At 40.6% G+C, this 21,964-nt stretch overlaps 1 protein-coding gene across 1 annotated transcript in view; it reads right to left on the bottom strand.

Annotated features, from left to right (window-relative positions):
* The window catches only part of MDFIC2 (MyoD family inhibitor domain containing 2), a 50,404-nt gene that overhangs the window by 10,798 nt on the left and 17,642 nt on the right, over nucleotides 1–21,964 (bottom strand). Inside the window, exon 3 of the mRNA XM_068907147.1 lies at nucleotides 9,509–9,547. Coding sequence (XP_068763248.1) covers nucleotides 9,509–9,547 — 39 coding nt within the window. The remainder of the gene's footprint in view (nucleotides 1–9,508; nucleotides 9,548–21,964) is intronic.

Raw genomic sequence — 21,964 nt, 5'->3', positions numbered from 1 at the left:
TCCCCCAGACCCAGCCACGGACCCCTCTGGTCAGTGGGGAGAAGCAGCTGAGCTGTTTAAGGCTGGCGTGTATAGCAGGTCGGTGGACCCCTGTCTCCCCTCACTGGCTCAGGCGCGAGCCAGGTCTTGCAGCCCTGGAGGACAAGGGGCTGGAGTTTCTTAGCACGCTCTTGAAATTACCTGTAACATAGTGGTGTATAAGGGCTCCAGGGCTGGTTTTGGCCGGGGGCTGGAGGAATAAGACGTGCCCTGCTGCACCGGGCAGGGATGGCAGCGGCGCGGGCGCACCGCGGCTGAGCTGTCTGCAGCAACAGGTTGGGGGGAACTGCCCCTGCAAGGGGGAAAAAACCACCTATCACCCCAGATAGGGCTCAAACGCAAGAATCTGCGTTTTATAATGAGAAGAGAAGTGACCGAGGAGCTGCCAAGCTGCTGGCTGTCCCCCTCCAGCGACCCTGCGGCAAGGAGTCCCAAGGGTTAACGGCAACCTATGTGGGAAAAACTCCACCAGTTCAGCACATCTGACTGTCTAACTTCGCCACAGGGCGTCTTCGTGTAGCAGCTCAGGAGAAGAGCCGGAGGGACGCCCGGTTGGTGCCTCTGCCCTTGCTTACGCCGTGTCCCTCTGTCCCGGCCCGTCTGTTTAGTCTGTCGCCCGCTGGGCCCTGAAATAGCGGCGTCCCTCCAGTCCCGGGACGGGGCAGGTGGAGCCACCTCCGGCCCGAGGGGCGGTCACTGGGAGGTCTGCAGGCTGGAAGTGAGCTCGCTGGGTTCGAGAAGACTCGTGGTGGAACAGAAGGTTTGAGGGACTGCGCGTGTGTTTTGCTTTGTTTTGTTTTTTTAAAGCCGACAATACGGTAGAGACGGGCCCCATAAGCGAACGCGGTCCAGCGCGTGAATCAGCCCCAGCCGCCTCGTGAGAGTTGTTTGCTTTAGGACGTGTTGCTTCGGGGTCAAATGGAGGCAAGTATGCTTTCAGGCCCTGGGGGATGGTTGAGGGGAGGCAAAAACCCTAAACTCCTCAGAGAGAAAGTCTGTGAGGAGAGAGGGCGGAGAGGCCGGAGGCGACGGCGTGGCCGAGCCGGGCCAAGCGCCTCAGGAGCGACATGTCGCGGGTGCTTTCACGGTTTCAGGCCCGTTGCCTTTTGCTGAGCTCAGGCACGAGGGTCCAAGGGGTTTAGAGACTGTTTATTTTTGTAGCAGGGAGACAGGAAATAGCGCACAAGGCTATAAACGCGCACCGGGGCTACGTACGGCCTCCGTGAAACCCTGCGAGCGCTTCCCTTCTGATTTACGATGATGGACTGGTAATTCACAGAAGCTTTGGGTTTACTGTTTTCTTGCCGTTGCAGTAACAAAGCTAATGGTGCCCTCCCTGCAGGTGGTATTTTATCAACAGTGAGTTTTTGACCTCGTTGCATACGCTTTAACTTCATGAATTAGTGACCCAGCTGACTGTAAAGCCTTCTATAGGCTTACTATAAATCTATCACAGGACTGGCAAAAAATTTTTGGCCCAGATCCTAAGCTCTGACAGGCATGTTTTGACGGACTGCGTACCAAGCACTTCCACTAATATTTCTTACTAATTATACCATATATTAAAAAAAAAATGAATGAAGCCAATGTTTATATGTAGCTTTAGCTGCTTTTGATACAAGAAAGAAACACAATCCCTAATAAATTTTCACCTTCAACATTTCTATTCATTATAATTTTTACCATGATGAATGAAGTCAGAACTGGAGAGGGAGGGGGTTCATCTCGAAATCTGTTCAGTGAATGACTGAATTTCTTTCCCTTCACCAACTCGGATTCAGGAAGACGGGAACAGATGGACACAGGAAGAAGAGGGAGGCAAGCAAAGAATGAAGAATACGGGCGAGGAACAGATGGATTCGGAGGAAACTGAAGAGGAGAGTCAACAAGGATGGTAAGCGATTTTTTCCACTTGACCTTTAAGGAAATCTGCATATACTGTGGGTCAGCTGGATTTTGCTTTGGGATGCATCCTTTTTCCTCCTGATGGCACTTGACGCCTTAGTCTCATAGGCCATGCCATAGGTACAACTCATCCCGAGGACCGAGCTCTCTCTTTTCTCAAGGGGATAGCTGCACAGGGGGCACCTGCTCCGTGCTCCAGCTCTGTTGGCAACGGCAGGGAGGAAATGCGTGCAAATCCAGTACCCAAAAGGGGATGGGTATGGTAAGACTCCCAGGCATCCGAGGCAACCCAGAAATTGGAGCTTATGATTTTGAAGAGGTATCCTACATCCTGTTTGTTGTTACAGTTAGATACTCAAAGTGATTTATGATTTCACCCACTTAAAGAAAGATGTTCGAGATGGCCTGATTTTCAGAATATGCTGAGCATCTGCACTGTGAGGTGTATTGAATTATATAGCCCAAATTGCAAGTAAGTCTCAGAAAATGTTGACTATATTCTTAATTGTATTAAATTGCCTGCGTGTAGTCCATTGATTCTGGCTTTGCTAGCTGAAGAAGGAAGAGGTGAAAGTTAAATATTGGCCATGTGTGTCACTCCCTTTGAAGAAAATGGGAGCCATGTGCACTCACCTAACAGTGAAGTTTGGCCCAAACTATGATTTCACAGCTGGGCCTTAACTTCAGGAATGCCAAAGCACTAAATGGCTCAACTGGAGTAATCTGATCAATGCTGTATTTTCACTATGAATTTAAAATACACACACTGCAAAAGCAGAGTCAGTTTTCCTCTCTCTCAAAATCACCTTTCTCTGCAGAACTGATACCATAAATATCAAGTTTTGCTCTCATCACACAAACAAGTAAAATGGCAGAAAATGTATGTCAAATAAAACGCACAACATCGTCCTTTTTACTTTTTGAAGACTGTTTAAGAAAAAGGCTTCATTAGTTTTGACTGCACAAAAGGTTCCTTTAAGGGATTTCAATAGGTGACATGAAAAATGTTAATATGAGTGATCAAGACAATGGAGGTTAAAACTGTTGTGAAAATATGTTTCTTTTATAGATCTCAGCTGTTGGAAGAATTACAGAATAAATATACGGTAGTGCTGACATTCAGTGCTGTTTCATCTTAGCAAAAGAGTTTTTAATAAAGAAAATTCTTTTCAAGGAATGCTTTCTGTAGCCAGTCTTCAAAAAGAGGGTTTTTTTTTTCCCCCCTCCTAGTTTAATAAAATTAAAGTAATTTATGTCATATTGATATGTCGATATGTTTTTCAATAAACTTTTTCACAGAGATTTTTTTAAAATTCTCTTCACTTTAAAAATTATAATTATATGTCTTCCTCCCACTTTGAAAATGGCACAAGGTGCTCATTTGCAGAGCTCTACTGTTCAAATATTCACTGAGAATAGAAATGTCATGACTCAGTTAACAATGCTTTATTATTCACATTGATCTTTTTTTATAGTGTTCTTTATCTCAAAAACATTGTAAATCAGATATCTTCCTCCCACTCTTTTGTTCATTTGCAAATTTTTATTATTCTAGTTTAAAAAAGCAATGGAGTGTCAAGAGTCAGTGTATATTGTTTATGTTCTTTTTTGCTTCAAAATTACTTTTAACTATAAAAAGTAAAGATGTACAGCTAGGGGGAAAAAAAGCTGGATTTAAAGATGCTTAAAATAAAAATTGGAGGGATCAGTGTGAATTTTATGTTCTTCACTTAGACCTTAGAGTTGTAATGGACTTTGAAAGAAGGGGGACCAAATATTTTATGAACAAGCTTTTTATGTGTTAATTCAAAAATCCCTATTGTATCAGACATCATTATCTGCATTAGATACCAGACATAATTCATACTCCTGACAAACACAATAGCAAACTTCACAAATGCTTTCGCAGAGCATTCACTAGATGGTTTTCAGGCGCCTGCCCAGAGACCTGCGCTTTCAATTGCTCTGCATCAGTGCTTGGTGCCAGGTTCTCGGGTGCCCTTGGCTGATACGTGCTGGGATAAATCACTGGATTTTCTCAAGAACTTCACAGCTCTGGTAACTCCAGCAGAAATGTAACCCCAGCTGGGTAGCAGGTCATGCGATCACAGCAGCAACTCATAGTTTTACTCACAGCAGCAGCTTACCCAGTAACCTGGTGGGCTGGGTACCTGCTCTTGCAGGCCAGATGTGGGATCTGCAGCACCAGCAGGACGTTGGAAAGCTGGTCCATGGCTTGAGCGATACGGCTGTGCAGCCTTCAGAGTGGAGCTGCACCTCAGCCCCAGGACTGGTTTCTAGATTCCATCTTCCAAATTCTGCTTCAGACCCCCTTTTCTTTCCTATTGAGCTTTTCTTTAGGTCTCTATTTATGTCTTGGGTATTGTGAGGGTATGAAATACAGTAATTTACCCTCCATGAAATAAATCCATTACAGTAATTGGGGCTAGTCCAGCGAGCAGCAGGATCTTGTGGCATTTCATGTACTGCTTGCTGGTAGGTAATGTTTTTTGGCCTGTTTTGAATTCATTTCCTCCTGTTTATGATCAGGGCATCCTGGCACCCTGCTGTGACTCCAGCAGTTCTGGAGAGACATCGTCCTCTTTGGGATTTTCTAGAAGGAAGGACTATTTCTGAAGCTGAAATCAAGCCCCAGATTAGATTTTTGGATCTTGCAGGTGCTGTGGCTACCCTATCATATGAGGCAGCCCTATGAATATTTTGTAATAAACCAAAAAAGAAAAAAAAAAGTCATCTTTCAGTATTCTTTTTTTTTCTTTCTTTCTGTTTCAAGGCTGGACTCTCCTAACATTGTGCTAAAAGGGTTTATTAAACCAATTCAGAGCAAGTGAGACTCAACATGAACCTGTGCCTGAAACCATAGCCCTGTCCTTCCTCTTACAAGCAGAGGGCTAAGCATCTGTTTGTTTTTATTAATGGCCAGGTGATAAGTATGGCTAGAAGGGGGCAATAAGGGGGGCAACCTCACTCCTCGGGACTTGCTATTTGCGTTTTAGGAGATGGAGGGCAGATGCTGAGGGGATGCAAAGAGCCTGGGGGAAGCAGGTAGGGGATTTCACCCCTTGAGGGTTAGTGCCATCCATGGCTGTGCCAGTCCCCTTCCCCTCTCTGGGGCAGGGAATGTGGGAGGTTTAACGTCACGCCGAGCTCCCTGTGGCCACCACGCTCCTGGGGAGGTGCAGGGCTGCACAGGCATCCAACACCCAGCCCTTGGGATAAACACATCCCAGCACATGCTAGCCACTTGCTATATTTCAGTGATAACTTGAAACTATAAAATTCTCTTTCTTCCTAACTACAGCATGTGAAGCTGGAGATTTTGATGAATTATCTTATCTGAATTGATCGTGTTGTTTTTAAACTAAAGAAAATCCGGACTTTATTATTACTATAGTCCTTGCCTTGGCAACACTGCTGCATTAATTCAGTCTTCCTTCCTTTCTCTCAGGGTTAATTACTCACCCTATCAGTGAGGTTAAGACTGTCTGCCAATATGATCAAGTCTGAAAAGCAAAATCCTAACCAAAATGGAGGAGCCAGAAGTGGACAGTATTTTATTTAATACATTTGCACAATAACTAAAGGTAAGTCTCCCCTATGGAGACATGCTCCCCTATGGACATGCTTGCTCACTGTGTCTAGGTTAGGAAATTTATATATAACGTAAAATAAAAAATGTTGAGTTTCTTACAAGGGATTTTTTTTCCACCTAAAACTCCATGTCATTAAATCTGGAAAGCACTTAAAACTGTAGTTTTAAGTGTTATTGAGTGCTATCTAGTGAAAAGTGCAGATACCTGAAGGATTTCAAGGTAGAATTTGTGAACTTTTCAATGAAAAGATAGCACAGCATCTTCCTTTCCGGTCCCATGGTCTTTGACAACAATACCTCTTTTTGAATGACACTGAAGTCATGTGCTTAGAGTTTATTCCCAAAGCAGATATTATACATGGTGATGGTCACAAAGATATCCTTGCACAGCATTAACAGCAGAGGAACTTTGAGGCTGTCGACATTTTGATTTGGTTGGGGGGAAATGCCATCAAAACAGCATGTTTTCTTAAAATGTATCTAAACAGTTTAAACACTGTCAAATAGAGCTGCGAATCACAGAAAATACAGCATTTCTCACGGACAGCCCTTAAAGCTCTGTTCATATTAAATTGGCATGTGATAATATATAACTACAAAAAATGGGTCTTCTAATAAATTATACAAGCTTTTCTCTGATTTGAATCTGACGATGCATGGTGATCTGTGAGTGTCTTACGTCTTTTAGAGATTTTCCTAACAAACACTCCTATTTGTCTCTCAAATGCACACGGCGCTTGAACACAACTGGGAGCTGTACTTGTCTACTAATGCAAATGTTATTAATCTTCCTGCCACCTCACTAGGTGCTGCTGAGCAGCCTTCATCAGGTGGCGTTGAAAAGCCATTTGTTTAACTCTGCAAGGGCCTGATCCCGTATCACCAGATGTCATTGGGAAGACTTCCACGGAGCTCAGTAGATCAGGCTCCAGAACAACTTCAGACATGATTGCCTTCCCCAGGTTTCATTGCTCTTTTCCTCCCAAAGAGTTCTTGCAGGCAAAGCACTTAGCAATTTCTGAAGCAGAAAAGGATGCATCATGCTATATCTTTTCCTAAAATATATTTTTATAGGCAACTCCCAAGCTGCAGAACATCTATTCTGGGGGAATACAGACTACATTCTCTACTTCTTAATTGCGTGAGAGGTGCTTTTAAGACAGTGCACTCTTGTCTGCTCTGACAAAGGAAGACATGGTAACAGTTTTGCTCACAGTATTTAAATGTGCTTCTCTCACTGTGCGGTAGAAGAGCGTGTTTAAAACTGCAATCTATCGCTGTTTTTGGATAGTGTGGGAGACCAGAGAAATTCATGATGTCTTTCCCTGTGTGTATTAACTTATTCGGAACAAAATAGTGTTCTTAGAAAACATGAATCCTTAAGGCTGAAGAAAGTTTCCTTTGAGACTGCGGTGCAAAGGTTTCCAAATGGCTGCTCGTTCATTTGAGTGCGTGAAATATTTGATTCAGCTTGGTCACAAGCGCAAAAAGGTAATTTCTTCTCACCATGACACCCTCACTGTGGTCATTTCTTCCTAGCTTTGTAGTAATACCGGCAAGGGCAGTATTAGCACAATTTATTCATTCCACGGGCTTTCAAAGGAGCATGCCAGAGTTCCTCAAATCTCGCTGAAATGCCTAACCCTCCCAAATCACTGACAGTTTGTTTTCCAAGGAACTGCCCTCACAAGGAATTTTGCTAGAGGCTTATGACAAAATTAGTGTCCGATGCAAGCAGTGAACACCAGACCTGGGATGGAAAACCAGAGATTTCAAGTTTTGTTAGATGGCAGGCTGGCACACCCGTGGACCACACGCAGGCATCCAAGGCTGGATTTGGCAAACCTCAGCTCATTAAACTTGCTGAAATCCCAGCAGTGGCAGCACTTGTCTGTCTCCCTTTGGGCTTCCCTTGACCCACCAAAGTCTGGTGAGGTGAGGCAAGGGTGCGGGGGCATTTAGGTCCTGACAGATGGCCCAGTAGAGGAGCTAGTCCCTCTCTGCAACAGCATTCAGCGCTTCCTGAAGTGAAAAGTTTCACTGAGGCTTGTATTCAAGACTCAGGTGAATAAGCCTTATAAGCAAGGCGGTCATAGCCCAGACCCTGAAAGGAAAAAGCATGTGCAAATTAAATGGGAGAGGTGCCCCCATTTTAGCATTGAGATTGGGAAAAATCTAACCCCCATTAATCCTTCAGAGTAGGGCCTCTGGTTTATTCTTTTTTCAATCTATTCTGAATTCAAAGCAAGTACATTTTTTCTGTCACTATACCGCTATTGTTAACAACTATAAATGTATTAAAAACACAGGGGCATTTTAGTATGTGTATTGTGCATAAGAAATATTGTTACATGACAAGCTCCAATTGGCAAGTGAAAAGAGGTTTTATTGAAGGAAATAGCAGTAGCAAACAGTGAACTATGCAGAATAATGGTAATTGTTCCTTTAACATTGGCAGTGCACGTTCACTTAATATGACTGCTCCTCTGTCTCTGCCTCATCCAGACCCAGAGGACCTGTTAGACAAGCAGGCAGCCACCTCTCTCTGGGATCAAGCTGTCAATGCAAACTTGCTTTCTTTCTATTTCTCGGAGCTAAGCTATACCCCCAGAGCTCCAGAAGCTTTTCCTGAGTGAAAGCTTTAAAAAAGCTCCATTCTAAATTACATCACACGAGCTGTTCTCTTCAGACTGACAGAACAAAAAGGGGGGGGGGGGAACGCCGAAAGTACCATCTAAATGACTTCTGAGTTGCACAGAATGATTCACCTCTTCATGGTCTAGAAGAGCAGACTCACGTTGTCTTGACCTTGCCTACCTAACCCCTAGCAGTATCCTCTAACTAGCTTCTGATCAGAGAAAGTTTGTATCATGTGTTTGCAATACAAATAAATGCAGGATAGAGCTGCTGTGTGCAGCCTTTTGGCTTGCAACAACAGGGTCTTCAACACCCCATTAAGAATGGTCCTAAGGTAGGCATGGTGCTTCCTAAACTTTTTCAGTTGAGGTGGTCTCCAATGCAATCAGCTCATTGCTGCTGGAAGAGCCCAGCCTGGAGCTGCTGCCCAGCCTAGTGTGCTCACCCTCTAGTCAGCTATACCCCAATTTGTGGTTGCGGTGAGGGAAGACTGTGTGGAGAGAGAGCCACTGCAGAAATCTGAAAAGCCTCTTAGGTTGGCTCCATCTGGGAACTTCTCAGTTGAAGGTGATTAGCAGGAGAGGGCCTGTATGAGCATAATCCAGTCCTGCTGTGGTTGAACAGGAAGGGGATGAATTGGCAGATCTCCCACTTCCTCTGAAAGCTTTCAGGTGGTATTGATGGATCAGAGAGCCCTCATTCAGTAAAACACGGCCAGCTGGGAAGGGGGGAGGCCCTTCCTCCCACTTCAGAATGCAAATAAAGGTAAGTAGAAGACAATAAGGTCACAGCAATTCTCCAGGTAAGGTAGAAAATCTGTGGCGTTTGTAAGGTTGCTAAATGTTGGTTTGGATTTTGACAGCTTTTCCCTATCCCAGAGTAAGCCACTGAAGTCCCACAAATTGAAACAAGCAGGCTTTGTGCAGCTCATAGGCTGTCCCTTCAAGGGTCCTTACTCAAATTTCATATCAGAATGTGCATAAAGTTAGAAGTGTTTAATCCATGTGCTCCAGAAAAGCATGCAGTTTAACCAACTGCACAGCACTATATTTGTTCTACTACTTTGAATAAGCCTTGAACTTCTTTAACTGATATTAGTTCAAATAATAGTCTTGCCTTAAAGATAGGCAAAAACCTAAATCAGATCATGGGTCAATATTAAGGCAAAAAATATGCTGCTCAGATTCCCCATAGAACTAAAACAATTCAGCTCCTTTTCTTGCATGAAAGGGGCTACTTCAATGATTATAAATACATGGTACTGCTTTCTATGTATTGTGAGGAGAAAGAACTCAGGAAGGTGGGAGGACTTACCTGAGTCTCCTAGGGGCTGTAGGGTGGGGCCATCCAGTTCTAGAAAACAAGAATCAGAGAGGAAAGGCTTCAGTAAGTGGGAAACACCCCTCAGCTGGTAAGGTGGGTTTTGCTCCCCAACGTAGATGCTAGCATTTTTAACGCTGTTGTAACTGCTCAAAGCCATATTGTTATCACAGGAAAGAGAAAGACTGAGCTACCGTGGGGCCTCAGGGACTTAGTCACCTAATTGACTTCATAGCTTGGAGGAAAAAATGCTCTTAATAGGAGATACCTCTTCCCTTAAAGACCTGGCATCCTCAGGCCTCTCACTGAGATGTTTTCCTCCCCAGAGGACACAAGTGGTTTCCATATGCTTAGTACAACCTGTCTTAACCAGAGGAGCAGAGACAGAGCCCCAAGGATCCTGCCTCACTAACGCAGCATTCGTCCATGAGTTTTTGGTGAGTAAAGCTTATGTTTATGTTAGTCTTTTTCATGGCTCAAGTCTGAGTTGTCTTCACACATCTGGTCAAGGAAATGGCTCTGCCTTGTTTAGTGAGGAACCAACTTAATGCCCATGAAAGCTGATGGAATGCTTGGCTTCAGGGTGTGTTATTTCAGATGTTGTATCTGCTTCTTATGCCAGATTGTGAAAGTCTTATTTAGGCAAAATCTTCATTGAAGTAAAGTAATTAGGACTAAGGAAAATGCTAATAATGAACCTGAATACTGACATCACCACTGTATATTTTGTCACATCCCTGTTCCTACCAGTGCTAAATATGAAGATGCTGGAGCTTTAATTTTTGAAGTCCACAGAGTGGGTTAAACATAACCACTGTAATACATGCAGTGTAGTTTCCCGAACAATAGTTTGGGCATAGTAAGCTGGCTCCAAGCTTAGCTCACCCATCTTTATTTTTTAGTTTCAGAGTGGAGATTTTTTGTAGGCTTTTAGCTATATTAGGGCTTTTCACTGCCTTTCATTACCATGGTGTCTGTATTTCTCATGATCGGTAATAATGATATCTATGGCACTATGTGCTTCTCTCCCGCTTGGAAGGGAAAACCTAGATCTTATCTAAATGAGGGATTTTATACTTGGGTGGCATGGCTATAGAATGTGGGATTTTGTGTCACGCAGGTCCCACTCAGAGACAGAATGGTTTAAAGTCTCTCTGGTAAATCTGTACTTGGATCTGAATGTGTGAATCAGGAAAAATACTAGCTCACCTTATAAATCTCAAGTTGTGTTTGTAATAGTGGCAGCCAGAAGCTCCCTTGCTTGTAAAAGTAGGAAACTTGATCTGGAAATAATTTTGAGACAATAGACAGGGTGCCACGGCCCTATTTCTTGTTGCTTGATTAAAGCATAAATGGTCTTTCAGCAGGACAGTAACAGGGTTCCTGATGACACGGGGACAAGTGTGCCCATAGGCCAAGACTTTGTGGGTTGCTGGCACCCCACGACATGCAGGCCCTGTGCACCTGGACAGGCCCTGTGCACTAGTTGGCTTAGGAAAGACTAACTTGCTTATGCTACCATAAACCATGCTACCCTCTGCTCATACTCTGCAGTGATTCACATCCTGTACTGGTCTGCCTGATATGCTGTTAGTTGCCTGCTTTGAGGACACATGTGATGGGTTCCTTGCTCTTGTTTGGACCAAGGTCCACTTCCACTTTGAAGTCTATAGATAACTTTCCCCCCCTTTCATTCTACAAGCATGTGTAGTCCAAGCTCTCTTCTAGCTTTACTGAAAAGAGAATGGTAGCCAATGCCTTTTTCCATGTATTTATTTCAAGCCATGATTCTTCTAGGAAATATGATTTGTTTCTGTCTTTTGATAACAAAAGACAATGATTAAGATTGCATCTCTGCCAGCCTTCTTCTCAGTGGTTTCAAGTAGTTTACTTAAAGAGGGACTATTTAAGTAAACGTCTCTGTGACACCTCTCACAGAATATGAGGCAGCTCTGAGGTAGTGTCTAGCTCACACACTGAACACTTAAGGCAGGAACCGTAAGGTCCAGTAGGCAGACAGTAGGATCACGAGAGCTTAGAGAGTTTGCAAGCATCTTGTAGATGAAAGCAAAAAAACAAAAAAAATTGTTAGGCATTCCCTTTGCTGATGACTGTAAGGTGGCACCAGGAAGACTAAGCAAGGCTAGCAAGGTCAACCTCCTGTTGGAGATGACAACTTCTTAAACCCTGACTGTGCCTCACTGAATGCCTAGGCTAACCATTTAAATTTTCTGTGCCTTAATTCCACTCTATAAAGTGGGGACAGGTATACTTCCTAATCAAATATGATTGTTTTAAAGCTGAAGTCGTGTCTCTAAGTGAACATATGCCTGTAAATGCAGTTATCAATGTTTTGTGGTTGCCCTGTTCAGCTCCAGAGAGCATCTTAAATTTTATGCAGTTAATTTCTGTAGCTATTGCAGTTTATGACCACTAGTTAGCTACAACAGGAGGATCAAACTTTGCAGATTGCTGAGTTTTTCCAGTCTGTAGATTTCCTTCCCTGCCAAGTCTTTTCCCTACTCTTGCCACTACCCTCCCTTCTGTTTAAGGGCATTAGCAATACCACATAGCTCATTATAAGAACTAAGTTGTTTCCATTTTAACCAGAGAAAATTTTCTTGCTATGTTTAGCATGAAGAATCTGTGTGTGTTTCTATTTTAGGTCATGGTAAACCAAACATTTGTTAGAAGATCGGTATACTACATGTACTTTTGCTCTCAGTTGTACGTTTACTGGAATCGCCTATTTGGAAAGTTGGTATAAGCACTTGTAATCTAATTTTTACCTAGTTTGAGGTGATGGAAATATAAAGAATGGGAAATAAAAGGTTATTGGCGTATGTGCCGAGTTGTGGTTTGGTAACAGTAGTTATCTTGTAGTCAGGTGGTCACCAAAACCTTTCTTGGAGTGGCAATAAATTAAAAAAAAATTTTCAGGAAAATACATCATTTTTCAGAGAATAAAGAAAGCTACGGCAATTATTGTGACACAGATTTTCAGTCTGTTTCCGATTATCCTTTTGGCTGGAGAGTTGGGGTTTCTAATTGTAAGGTTAAGGAATCCTTTTTATCTATCTCTTGCCTCCTAATCCTATGCTAGACAGTATTGTTTTCTGTGCCTTTTGTCTTCTGGGGAAGGAGACAATCTCTGGCTCATGTGAACATCTTGTTAAAGTCTGCTGAGGATTAGGGGGTGTGACAGTTTTCTTGCTGAGCCTTTTTATTGGGGATTTTTATGCCTGCTTTTCTGGGAGGTCTTTGAAATGTCTTTTATGTAGCAATCATTTCACTCTTTCTTTGTTGTCTCAAATGTTGAGGCTGTATTCTCATCTGTTCCTGTTTATATTTCATACTAGCTGGTCATAACAATTTGGCTTGAAATAGTACACTATCATCGCTCCCCGTGCATCTGAATCACAGAAGTGTTGCTAACTGCCTCAGTGCAACAGGAAAGTTGACTTTCATTTTAGCCAAGCTCAAGTTTTAGCATGGTTTAGTACGAAATACTGCTAAAGGGTTTCCAGGTGAAAAATATTGTAGATTAAAAGACAGAAAAAAGAAAAAAAAACGGAGTCCAACACTTCCACAGCTAGCTATAGGCATTTAAAAGTGTTCCTGCTATAAGATAGATCCCACTTAGCATGGCATTCGTCATAGCAACTATAGTTATATAAAAGTTAGGTGTTCAATCTGGGCTAAACTCCTGTTATGATCAGTGTAAGAGAGAGGCCTGTCCTGCTGGCGATTCATCCCATCTTGATTACAAGTGTTTAAGCCTGGAATAAATTGCTCTTTAGAAGCATTCTATGCCCTCCACCCCTTTGTCATTGGCTACAACAAAATATAGACAATTAGCACAGGCTAGAAATCCAACTTTTATAGGACTAAAGTTGGATAGTATGAAGACTAAACCTGACCAAAGCAGTAAAAAAACTGACTTATGAAAAGCTGAGTAAGTGTGTGTGTGTATTTGTTTTTTTAATTTGGAATGTTTTATTAATTTCACATTTCAGTTTCAGAAAGCTATAGAGTTGGTCAGTATATTTTAAGTCTTGGTAAAACACAGGATTTTCTTCCTAAAAGTTCTATGAAATCAGGGTTTCTATTTCTTCAGCAGCTATCATAAGATGCATAGACTTTTCAAAAATCAACCCAACTGATTTTTAAATGAAATGGTAAGCAGTTGCTATTACTAATTTCCCCATGGTGCTGATTTCAGACCTTATGCGAGCTCAGGTACCTCCTAGGGAGCTTCTAGATTCAAGGTTAAGCAAGGAGCCAATATTATTAATAACTAAGGTCTTTCTTGGAGAGAACGGCTACGTCGCCTTCCCCTGGGAGAAGATTGAGGTAAAGATTCTGGTTCCTGTTTCAGTTTTTACCTAGCTAAACTGTTGTTTACTTCAACTGTTATATCTTTGTAGAGGAAGAAGATACCCACTTAGATGGTTATCTTTTGCTCTAGTAAATACCTTTCTAGAAAGGTCTTTTTTCTTCCCTATCAGCAATTTGCTTTGTGTAACACAGTGTTTCTACCTGTATTTGCTTGTAGCCTCTCCATCCTAATTTCCAGTGTCTAAAGCCATATATAATCTTCTGCTGTTTCACACTTATCTGGAAGAGTGAGTTTTGTGGTTATGACCTCAGTTTATTTTATATAACGTGTCCTTTGGTTAAAGTATTTTATACAAAGCATAATATGCAATGATACGGCACTGATGTTTATCAAAATTATATTTCACACTACTTATTTCTATTCCTGTCTTTTGGATCAAGAACAATACAGCTGCAGATTAATGCCACCTTTTAAAGTAGATGTAATGTGTTTATTTTCTTACTGCATTCACTCCTTCCACTAACTTGTTATATGGATTATACTTGATGGGAATCTTGTGGGACTATCAAAGGGCATTTATTTTCTATTGAAATAACAATTAAGATAACACGCAAACTAATATAGTAATCAAATAAACCTGACAAATCACAAACTTTTTTAAGGCTGCAGAGGCACGCTAACAAATCTATTTGATCAATATATGGGATGTGAAAAAAGAGGAGACAAGATTGACTGATGAATAAAATGGAACTGACACAAATAGGCTGACAGCCAGTCGCGAGTCTCTTTAGGGCAAATGCAATTAACTTAGAATAATAGACTCAAATTTGATGGTTAGAAATGCATTTTTATTAACAATCACAGCCTGAATCATTATGCACTCTTATGAATAAAATTGTACTTATATTGAATGTCTGGGTATACATGTATGCATGTACATACAAAGAAAACCTTGCTGAAGGAGAGCTTTATTTTTGTGTGACAGAATAACAGTATGAGATTTAAGATAAAAAGCGTACACAAGTATAAATCAAAATATTCAAACCAGTGATCTAAAAATCACATATGTGGTATGCTAGTATTAACGATAAAGGCAATAAGCATCAGTCCCAGGACTGCTTGTTCTTTTGGGAAGTGAAATTGCAATCGGGGATTTACAGATTTCATTCTGAGGCAGAGAAGTCATTACTAGAAACATAAGCTCATTCTCTTTATTTTAATAGCTATTTTAAATCATTCATTTAGAAAATACATTAACTATTTATTGTAAAGGCAGTACATTTCTATTGGCATTCCATTTTCATGCTTTTTTATAATCCTTTTTAACAAATTATTTTATTAAAAGAAGATTAGAATTAGCAGAAGGATCCTACCAATTTTTGAAAATGCTACTCTTGAAGAAGGATATTTCCCATTATTAACAGGTATGAGGTATTAAAACTTTAAAAGGAGGGAAGATATTCAATTGCTAATGTGTCCTTTTTCTTTTGACCTTCATTGCAGAGGCTGATTGCTATTTATAAATTACTTTCAAAATTATTAATCTCATTTAATTTCTGTATAAATATAATCTCCCTCCCCCCCCCCAACATCCTTGGGATTTAGATATTGAAAGAACTGCCTATAGGATATGTTATGGTGCCAGAGTGTCTTATTTGTTGGAAAAAGATGAAATACACCACTTAAAGAAATGCTAGATGGTATTAGCACAGTATAGCATGAATATGAAACCGTGATACCACAATGCTTGATGGTTAAATATTTTAAGGAGATGTAATGGTAGCAAATAAAATCTTTGCACTGAAAATGACTTTAAATCAGGTATTCTCAGTCTCAGTGTCCTCTCTGGATCACTGGCTGGCCAGGGACTGAACAGTAGGGAAATAGGATGCTCTATAGTTGCTTACAGCATGAAGAAGCTTGTGTATAAAGTTGTCATGCTTCTCATCCTGTTTTGAGGATTGTGGACCTGGATCCAAGCAGCAACCACACTTGGCTTACTCCACTGTGGTGGTGGTTTTATTCCTCCCTGTTTCCTAGAAAGAGTGAGAAGCGCACAGATGTCCTGGGAAGCCAGACTGCCTGACTTTGAAGAGCACCTTGCTTCTCGTAGGGGAGATATCCATGGAAGCAGGGACAGCATGAGGCTGGAGATATTTTCCTGTAAGCCCTTGCACTCAACGGGGAGTCACTTTCTTTTTCCCTCTAAGAGGCCATAAGGTCACTTCCATGAGGGAAAAATTTCTCAGGAACTCCAAAAGGTTGCTCCAAAATGCTGGTTCCAGCATTTTTTTATCTCCTTCCATAATCTACTCTAGATATACATAGCAGCCTACCACAACACTTTCTGAGCTGGCTTCTTAAATAGCTGAAACTGCCTATTGTTACTGGTAAGATGGATGGAGCATATGTTGTTCTAGCTTCAACAAATTTGGTGTGTGTCTAAAAGGAGCGAATAGTAGTATGGAGTCTGGCATAGGGTTGATTGATGTGGAAAGCATTGGAAAATGCTCGGAGACTTGAACTGCTGAAGATTTCTCATAGAACTAGACTTGGTGAGGAGGGAGTTGAAGTAGTCAAATTTGTTATCAATTCAATTTGTACTCCTTAACATCTGTGTAGATGTGCCACTGGAGACCAGTGGAAGAAAAGCTATTTTTGAATGCGTTGCCAGACGAAGAATATGTGCTTTTTCATAAACACAGTAATTTAATATTTTAAATGGGCAAAAGATTCTAAAAGAATTTATATGAAAGTTTTAGTAGGTAAACAAACTAAGGAGAAAAGACCAGATGATCTGCTGATTTATATGGAGGCAGCTCTTTGCAGTTAATGTACAATTAATATAAGGGACTGGGGCTGTGGGCTCTGTTCTTTTATCTTGTTGGTGTTAGGCTAGTGACATATTGCTAAACTCCATGCAGTGTTTCCTAATGTATGGTGATATAAGAGAAGGGAGACACGGGCCCTGCATGATGATAGACTAATTCTCCACTGATGTAATCATCCAACCAGAACAAGAATGACTCACTCTATCCATAAATATCCTAAGGCCTGCTTCTGATCACATTTAAATTTGTTCACACCAACCTCATCTCATTTGCTTGAATGGTCTTACTCCTGAGATACTAATACATGCAAGAGGAAATCCAGGCCTTTAAAAATCAAATCATAATTAGTTTCTCTCTTCATGGCTGCTTTATTTAAAAAAAAAATCAAATCTTTCCAAAAATATATTCGAAAGCCAAAGAAGATGCTTTTAAGTGCATGAGGCTTTTAGTTTTTTTTTCTTAACTCAGCAGCAGTAGAATTTTTGGTAATGTATCATATTTCCAAATGTTTCTATTGGCATTAAAGCTCCATGTTTTTTATATTCCCTTTTCAGATGTTGTTTCATTAAAAGAAGATTAGAACTAACAAAATGTAACTACCAGATTTTGAAAATCCTTCTCCTGAGAAGGATATTTCCCCACTCCTTCGTCTTAAACCTGTTCAAGCTCAGAACTCTGATTTCACCCTTCATGCTCCCAAAATATTAAAAGATTTCATTCTACATTTGTTTCCATTTTCCTCAGGTTTTTATCTGCCCTGAATAGAGGTTGGCTAAGATGTTCTCAATAAAACAAAAATACTTTCACTTTATGTTCTATTCATCTTGTCCTAAAGCAGGATTCGCAACTGCCAGGCAGTCCATGGTAACTAGTCTGGTACCTGAGAAGTGTTCATGCATGAAAACACTAGGCCAATATCCACTGGTACTACATGGAAAGCCAAAAATAGATGACAAATACATTTCTTCCCATGAAGATTCCTGCAGCTGGGTGAAACCTTCAGGTAGACAGGCTTAGCGGTGGCCAACAAGAATCCTGACAGAATGAAGAATCTGGATGGGGCAGCAGGATCTTCCTTACAGGCTGGTTCTCTCTGTCTACAGGTAGACTGGCTCCCTCTGTCTACATATATATGTATACATTTGTGATATCTAAATTTGCATAGATCTGGATAGACAATATATTTACATATTCTTCCTCTCCACATTGAGATTTCACAAGCAATGGCTAATCCTTGTATGCTCAAAGTGATGAGGTTTCTGCCAATGACTTATCCTCCCCATTAGGTGTACGGTCTTTTCCCCTTATTAGCATTTGGTGCATGTGCCTGGGAAGCACTAAACAAGCAAATTGCTTATAAAAGAAGTATCATTTGTAGCTTCTATTTAGTTAAGGGGCGCAGCACTGATTTACTGCACGTAATTCAACACTGTCCTTCAGGCTTAGTTGCACTAGGCATGGTGTTGTGTCAGTGCCACAGGCACAGAGGGAAGACGATATGTTTTAAATGTGAGGAACAATGCCAAAAAGAATCACAGATGATGGAACAGGAAGAGACCTCCTAGCACAGCTAGTCCCACCCTAGATGGCAAAAATTTCTGTAGGCTAATCCCTTAGGTGTTTTCTTCCTCTCACTTCCTCTTAGACACCATCAAGTCACAGTGCCTGAAACGCTTCCTCAGGCAGAGCACTGCTTCATCGGCCTTGCTCTGAAGACATTTTTGCACCATTCAAGCTAATTTTTTTCCTTTCCCAAATATGCATGAGAGCAGATGTCCTGCTGTGAAGGCGGAAAGAAGTTCAATGGTGTAAAAAAAAATCCAAGAGGGGTAAACTAGTCAGAGTATAGATTCTTCAAAACTTGATTTTTTTTTCTGGAATGATTCTCCATTTCCTCCCCATTCTTGGTGGTGCTTCCTTGTTTGTTTTTCATCACAGTAAAGGGTTACGTTCTGTTCTCTTCCATGTGTGTTTTTTTTCTTTTGTTCTTTTCTTTTAAAGTTGAATTGCTCTTAAAGATGCCAAGGCAACTGTGATTTCAATTAGGCCCTAAATTGAGCTTTGGTGGATATTTTATTTATATTAGGCAGTGCCAGTGATAATAAAACAAGGGCTTGATTCTGCCTTATTTTTTATTGTAGTACTAATAAAGTTCTCTGGCTCCTAGATAGCATCTAACAGGCTCTATACTGCAGCGTAAAATGATGTTTAAGACTCAACTGCTGGTTATTGTCTAGTAAATGTTGAAGGCATATTTTAGTAGCATGTTAGTAGAAAGTTTACTGTAGTGGGTAGTGATTTCTACCATGACCAGAAATCCGTCGAACTGGATGCTCAGTGCAGAAATGGCTGAAAAGTGCCTGTCCCTGAAAACTTGGTCTAAGCAGACAACCAAATCGCAAGGAGTTTACAGAGGAACTGTAGCATGGATTTTATTATTGCTATTTTTTTCTTTCCTGAAGATTGCCCAGGCAGTCTAGGAATGACTGGGTACTAAACTTAGTCTTTTGAGTGTTAGATGGACAAAAAAGGCATTTTTCTCCAATTTTAAATAGCGTTGAAATCTCATGCAATCTTCATCCTCTGTTTGCTAAAATCCTTGCTTCATTTTCTTCTGTAATTAGGGAGAAATCTGTATCAATTACTTTTCTAGATGGCTTTCCAATTGTTTATGGTGTACTGGGAAAATGGTTTTACATTCCCAGCCAGCTGATTACTCCTTGACCTCTTTCTGATTCCTTTAGGTTTGGTTCAATTTTTTTTATATGAGAATATTTATGTAGTTTTGCTGAAACTGCTAAAGTTTTCCCAAGAGAAGGTGAATTTGTGAGAGTTCCTACTCTACTTCTCTTGGAACAAACTCTCCCAAAATATTAAGGAAGGAAAACCACAGAATTGCACTAAAATCAGCAAATAAATACATATATAAAATATTGCTTTCTTGTGAAACTAAACAGGTCAACTATAACTCCCTTGACGTTCACAGTAGTTTATGCAGTTCCATGATTCTGGGGAACAAGCTAGACTAACAGAATCATCCAGTCTGACCGGGGCATGAGAGAGCTCATAGAAACGTCCTCAGTTTTTTTTTGTTGGAGTGAATTATTCTTCCCTGCATAAATGAACACAATCAAACACCACTGCCTCGTGGTAGAGGCTCCCATCTTTAAAGCTAGGTGCTGCTCCTTGAAAGCCAACGGGAGTTTTGCCATTGACTTTGAAAGTAGGAACAAGCCCTTTATTTGCAACTTAAAGCAAGTAGGTTAGAATTATGAAGAATGATTATTTAAAATAGCAATGATGTAATATCAGTGTCAATTCCATTATTTTAACAGATGTAAATTTGCTCTGCTCTTGAACTCTGGTGAATTTTAATGGCAATATTAAAGAGATACTATTAAGACTGCTTAAAAGAACTATTTGTTAAAAGTGTCTCCAGTTAGGGGAAAAAAGTTTAAATTGCTTTTTTATTCAGTCTGCACAATTATTTATTTGAATGGTTTTGTATATTACAAATTAGTATGTATTAAAAGCTAAAAAGATCCCGCTAACAATACCAATAGTCATTGGATATGGGAGAGCTTGCACTGTTTAGAAGAAGAAAATAGACCTCTTATCCAGCCACAGTTTAGACAGCCTTAACTATAGGGCAAATACAGATTTTATAAGTGCTTTATGGACAATGTATATGAAGAAGCTACTTAAAAATCAACTATCTAAATAAATTTACCTGGTAGGGCAGTTTTATGTACACTGCAAGGCAAGCTCCATTTCAACAACTCTAGTGTTGTTGTACCTGGCTGATGATGACTACTGTCACTATCTTGGCAGTCAAAGGGAACTGAGGCATCAGAGGTACTTACAGGATCCGTATCTAATTTTATGTGTTGTTTTGTGCAACTTGCATTCCAACGGGACGGCAATGGGGGAAAAAGATGCAGTTGTGGCTAGTCCTGGAAACAGACCTTTTAAAAAATCTTTGCACAAGGCTATTAACTTCAGCTGTTTTAAGAGGGCTATATTTTCAGGAGGGGAAGTTTAACTGTTTTAAAACCAATCCTAGTGCTGCAGTTCAGAGCTCATAAAATTAAATGGAAGACCTTCAGTGACTGGCATTGCACAAACTAGGTTATCACAGGCCAGGAAAAAGGTCCCACCCCTTTTGAGGGTGGGTTGTTTTCGGTTTTTTTGGAAATGAGCTGAATGAGTAATAATATAAATATTAGAAAATGAGAGTGGAAATCAGGGAAAGCTAGATTCTAATAATACAGTACTGGCCTTTTTATTAAGGACTCAACTTTTTTGTCATTGAAGTCAATGACAGTTTTAGGTCCTTTGTGATCTCTAACTCATCTGCAGCCACTAATTTGGGGTGTCTCAATTATTTCTGACTACTAAGAAAAATGCAGAGCTAATCTGCAAGAAATGCTGAGCACCAGCAACTGCAAAGTTGATAGGTACCAGGATATTCAACTACTCATAAAGCTAGATATTCTAAATATCTAAGTATTTTATATTTTTAAGGTATATCTAATTTACCATTAGGTATATGAGTCCAATTTGTTACTGTTTTGATATATAGGATGCTTCAGTTTCTCAAGATCTATGGTAGGATAGAGGAAGATGAAACCAGGCTGCAGAGTTGGGAACTGAACTGTTCCTAAGCTTGAAAAGGCTCTGGAGTGGGATTTTATTCCGTTTACTGTAGAAGTGTGATCCAGTCCCAAGGTTCGTATCTAGGAAAGAATTTATTTCATGTTTCTAAGTTATTAGTTCACCTCCACTCCTGTTAATCATCTTAATGCAGCTGTAGGCTGTTTGGCTAATGACTGAAAGGATTCTGAGAATCTCAAAAGTAAAAAATTATTGTAATTTTCTTTCACCTTAGTCCTATTAGAAAAAGAAAATATAAGAAGTTTAAACAAAGCTGGATCTTGTGAATCATTTGATCTAACCATTGTGTTTTTCTACTAAGTAAGAGTACAACTTAAGAGAGCCTTTTTTTGCAAGTATTCAGATCTGATCCAAGAATGTCTCTTTCTGTTAGTTTTCATTTCTTCTTGCTGCAGACAAAGTGGAATATTACAAAGGGTAAATTCATTCTATTCCCAGCTTTCCCTCGGGGGGTCAGGCTGGCTTCTTCATCTGAAAATGACAGTCTTTCAGTTGTGCAAAACCTGCCTTCCATTTCTGAAAAAGGCACTGCATATAAAGACCTGGAGTGACCTACTGTGTCAGGAGAGAAAGTGAGGGTGTTTGAGTGTAGCATGCTTGTGTACG

This window comes from Struthio camelus, chromosome 14 (genome assembly GCF_040807025.1).
Source record: "Struthio camelus isolate bStrCam1 chromosome 14, bStrCam1.hap1, whole genome shotgun sequence".
In the NCBI taxonomy this organism is placed as follows: Eukaryota; Metazoa; Chordata; class Aves; order Struthioniformes; family Struthionidae; genus Struthio; species Struthio camelus.
This window is presented reverse-complemented; position numbering and strand designations above follow the sequence as displayed.